Source organism: Lissotriton vulgaris, chromosome 5 (assembly GCF_964263255.1).
Source record: "Lissotriton vulgaris chromosome 5, aLisVul1.2, whole genome shotgun sequence".
In the NCBI taxonomy this organism is placed as follows: Eukaryota; Metazoa; Chordata; class Amphibia; order Caudata; family Salamandridae; genus Lissotriton; species Lissotriton vulgaris.
Genome location: NC_141693.1, coordinates 718,241,567 through 718,245,937, shown reverse-complemented (window position 1 = coordinate 718,245,937; position 4,371 = coordinate 718,241,567). Strand labels below are relative to the sequence as shown.

The window sequence follows — 4,371 nt, the reverse complement described above, 5'->3', positions numbered from 1 at the left end:
TTGACTATGTGGACATGCTTGACAGATGTAACAACTACCGATACCTCATCGTGGTAGTATGTCCCTTCTCACGATGGATTGAGGCTGGACCATGTGTCCATTGTGACGCTAAGGCCGCAGCTACCTTCCTACTTCGTGAGGTCATATGTCGCTGGGGATTACCAGAATCTATCCGCAGTGACAATGGCGGGCATTTTTCAAACTCCATCTTTGAGATAATAGCCACCATGTTAGGACTAAAACATAAACTTACTTCAGCCTATCACCCACAGAGCAATGGTATTTGTGAGCGCCTCAACGGATTGCTCAAAGCCAAGATCAGCAAGATAAGTGCCACCATTGGAAAGAAATGGCTCTATTGCCTCCCAATTGCTTTGTTTGCACTCAGGAACAGCCCTAGCTCTGATCATCACCTCACACCTCACCAGCTTGTCACTGGCAGATCAATGAATATGGTTGTTCCTTCCACCAGACCTAAAGTAGACAATGAAACGTCTTCTGAGATTGTGAAAGCTGAATTATTTGATTATTTGTGTGCCCTAACCCGTGCTGCTAGGTTTCTTTCCATTCAGACATCCAAGACAAAGAAAAAGGACGGCACAATTTCCGATGAACTTTTGCCTATCCGCCCTGGAACACAGATCTTCATAAAGAAGCAAGTACGGAAGTGGAGAGACCCTAAGTACGAGGGACCATACCTGGTCATTGACTCTTCACCCACTGCGGTCCGAATTGCCGAACGCAAAGCATGGGTTCATTTGAACCACGTGAGGATCCACCCGGCACCAACAGAGACTTGAACTTCAACAGGAAGGAGGGCATCTTATTTCCTATGACTATCCAAGACCGTGAATATGGAGATCGAATGAGGGTCTATGGAATAAGAGACAGTAACAGACCAACGCCTCTTACCAAGATTTCAGTTAAAAAGATATGTACAGTCACTCTTATATTATTTGTTATGTTCGTTGCTTCAATGGCTATATTACATTGGCTTGCATTACAAGCAGAGAGAGAGAAGGCTATATCAAGCCAAGTTAGGCCTACCATCTCAGTAGGATATCACATGCCTAAAACAAGTCCTGATAACATACTAGATGAGGAATACACCAGCAATGGCTGCACCACCCCTGTACCCACGACACCTTCCACACCCTCTGTAGACCACACCGAGTGGGACAGGGTACTTGATATCACTGTGAATGCCCCTGGGAAAGGTGTCCCTAGACGTTTCCGTCAGCATAAAAGGAGTGTCAGGTATAAAATGGGTCGCAATAAAACACCAAGGAGATATACACCTCGCACACAACGTAAGGAGAAAGACACAGAACAAATATCAAACTGGGTTAGTGATCTCCAGGACACAGTTGTGTACACATTCGAACAACACTCTATGCCTGATTTTTTCTCCCAGCGCCCTGGTATGTCAGTACAGAATGATGGTACCCATAATGCATTGTTAGATAATATGTGGTACAGAGACATGAGGGAGGTGGGGAGGAAAGCCACGAATGATTCCTGCTTTGTGTGCTCATACATTCCACATGCTGTAGGTGCAGACAAATTGCTCATTCCCAAAGAGATTCCACCGGCCACTGCCAAATGTCTCCTACACCTGTTCCTTTGCCGCATACATGGTCAGATACAGCTCCAGTCAGCAAAAATTAATACAGCATTTGTGAACGTCTCAGACTGGGACAACAAGTATGTTACGTTCACTGTTGTTTCTGACCCAGTAGAATTTGAGAGAAGAATGGAAGTTTACCATGAAATGGGAGTACCTGCCAATATGATACAGGTCTGGGAATATCAGTTTAGAAAATTAGGATACTTCACCTTCCCAACACCCCCATCAAAATGCCACTCACCCGAATCCCAACAGACTAACCATACCCATAACGCATGCCCTTGTCAGTGGAGACCCATTCTGCGCCTAAGGGCCAATATATATTTTAATAACAGATGGAATGGGCCACATGATTTAATATGCAAGGCAGCATCCTTAGGTAGCCCGGTTGAAGGTCAGGAGCATAAGCATTATACAAATGAGACTATTGGGAGGGAATGTGCTGAGATATGGGCACAGGAAACTAGAAGATATACTCTCAATGAGGGTACAAAGTACAAACCTAAAAGAGCATACAAACTTAAGTCTCCTCTCCTTTGCTTCCTAGGTACCGGAACAGTGCCTGTGGGCCGAAACACAAATTGCAGTCACACAGTGTTTAATTTTGACCTCCAGCACGGTACCTCTAGTCTCATGGACATCTACTGGGCATGCGGTGAGCACATCTACCTGCAGCTGCCCCCCCACTGGCAAGGACTATGTTCCATTGTGACAATGCATGAACTACATCTTGTTGTCCCTGCAGCGAACATTTCCCACATCCACACACACCCAATGGCAGATGACGTTACCCTGCTTCATCATGGGAAGAGAGAAATAATGAAATACTTCTCAGATGGCCCTTTTCAGAAAATACCTCAGGATTACAGACTCTTCAATAATGCCGAACTTTTCTTTGGGGGAGTTATCCCCATGTTCCAGACTAAAGCCAATGCTCGCTGGCTGCAAGTGACCAGATATGAACTAATGCAGCTTATCAACAACACCCGGGATGGGTTCAACGCCGTGAAAGAAGAACTTCGACCTCTACGACTTATGGTTTTAGAGCACAGATATGTTCTAGACCAGCTAACAGCAATGAATGGTGGTGTGTGCGCCAAGGTGGGAAAATCCTGCTGCACGTTTATTTTAGCGAACGACGCTGACAACGGAACACTCACGAAGGCCATCGAGGATTTGGACAACTTGGGGAAAGAGATGCATGAGGAAGGAGGTGCTGAAGCAGATCTCTTAAATGGCTGGTTCAATTTGAACTGGATGCCTTCATGGCTGTCTGCAGTGCTTACATTTTTAATGCCAATTTTCTGTGTACTGTTATTGTTGTGTTTTGGATCACAGATACTGATATACTGTGTAAAGAAATTTAGTTCTAAAATGATAGGGATGAATTATGCAGGCTCAGGTTCATATACTGGAATTCGTAGGGCTAAGGGAGATGATGGAGAGACGACAATGATGAGCATAGTGGAGTTGACCATTCCTGACTCCCGCCCATTGCCAGACATTCCTGTAATTAGTCAATATCAGGCCCAGGTGCATAGAGTCCCATCACGTTCACCACAGGGGGACTTGATGCGTCCCTATGAGACAATGTGTGATAACTTAGGGAAGACAGATGCAGATTCAGGAAAAGTGCAGGACAAAGATTCAGAGGAACAGCCTCTTTGCGACTCGCCCTGGCCTCTTCCCCCATCTCCAGCTAAGTATGCAGTTCGAATGGTGTTTAAAGATGTTTGATTAAGTTCGAGATTTCGAACTTGAGGGGGGAATGTTGGAGTAAGAATTTTTACCTGCACAGCTATCCAGGGACACACCTGTCACCTGCACAACATAACCTCTGTGTAGGCCCTGCTGTTTAGAGGTTACAGGCCTCAGTTACATTGCCCTGGGCACTGCCATTTTCTCTTAGCTTAAACAGAAGCAGAAAGCAAGTCTGACCCAAGATTCACCCAGCTGCTCTTGCCTGCAAGGACCCGCACCCCTACCAGGCCCCACCTCATTGTATATTTCTCACAAACAGCAGAAGTCAAGTTCCTCTATAAATCTTGCAACATACCCCACGTCCCCCACCTAAGCCATGAATAGAATAAGGGAAGTTCCCACCACAGCTACGTCAAGCCAGATATCCGATAAACTGAGGCTAAGGGTGGCGAAATAATATCGCAGACTGCCTGACTGACACATGAATAGGACCCCTCGAAGCAATACTAACACATTTCTGTCGTCTATTGATAGTTTATTCTTAAACTTCCAGTCAAGTGGCAGGTCTCAGTCTAGACTGAAGTATGTACCACAATTACAGGAAAAAGGCCATACCTAACCCTATGGGTGGGAAAGGTAGAGAGCAGTCCAGTAAATGACAATGGACAATGGACGGGTATGTGATACGTGGTGGCGTGGGATGACGTAATTATCGTCTCACGGGTTTTAGACAGTATAAGAAGGAGCCCCGCAAGAACATCAGCGGGCAACTCCTCGTCTGTTTGTAGGTATTCAGACCGAGAGTTGTCTCCAAGGGCCCTTGATCAAATGTTCATACTTTTGTGCATGTAAATATTTTACTTATGTTATGTTTTAAACTGCTTTTTAGATAAAGACATTTTATATCTGCATATGTACTTTTTAACTTGTTCTCTACATTTAAGCATTTATACTGTGGTCTTAGGACAACTCACTGATATAGCATTTTGAGTGTACCTAATGATAAATAACATGTACTCTGCATTCTAATGTATCTTGCAGGA

General features: G+C 44.9%; 1 protein-coding gene across 1 annotated transcript; it reads left to right on the top strand.

Annotated features, from left to right (window-relative positions):
• Nucleotides 1-2,119: 2,119 nt before the first annotated feature.
• Nucleotides 2,120-3,364, top strand: LOC147711435 (syncytin-2-like). The gene has a single exon (XM_086920170.1). It carries the CDS (start codon nucleotides 2,261-2,263, stop codon nucleotides 3,362-3,364), a length of 1,104 nt encoding a protein of 367 aa, XP_086776296.1. The 5' UTR covers nucleotides 2,120-2,260.
• The last annotated feature ends 1,007 nt before the right edge of the window (nucleotides 3,365-4,371 follow it).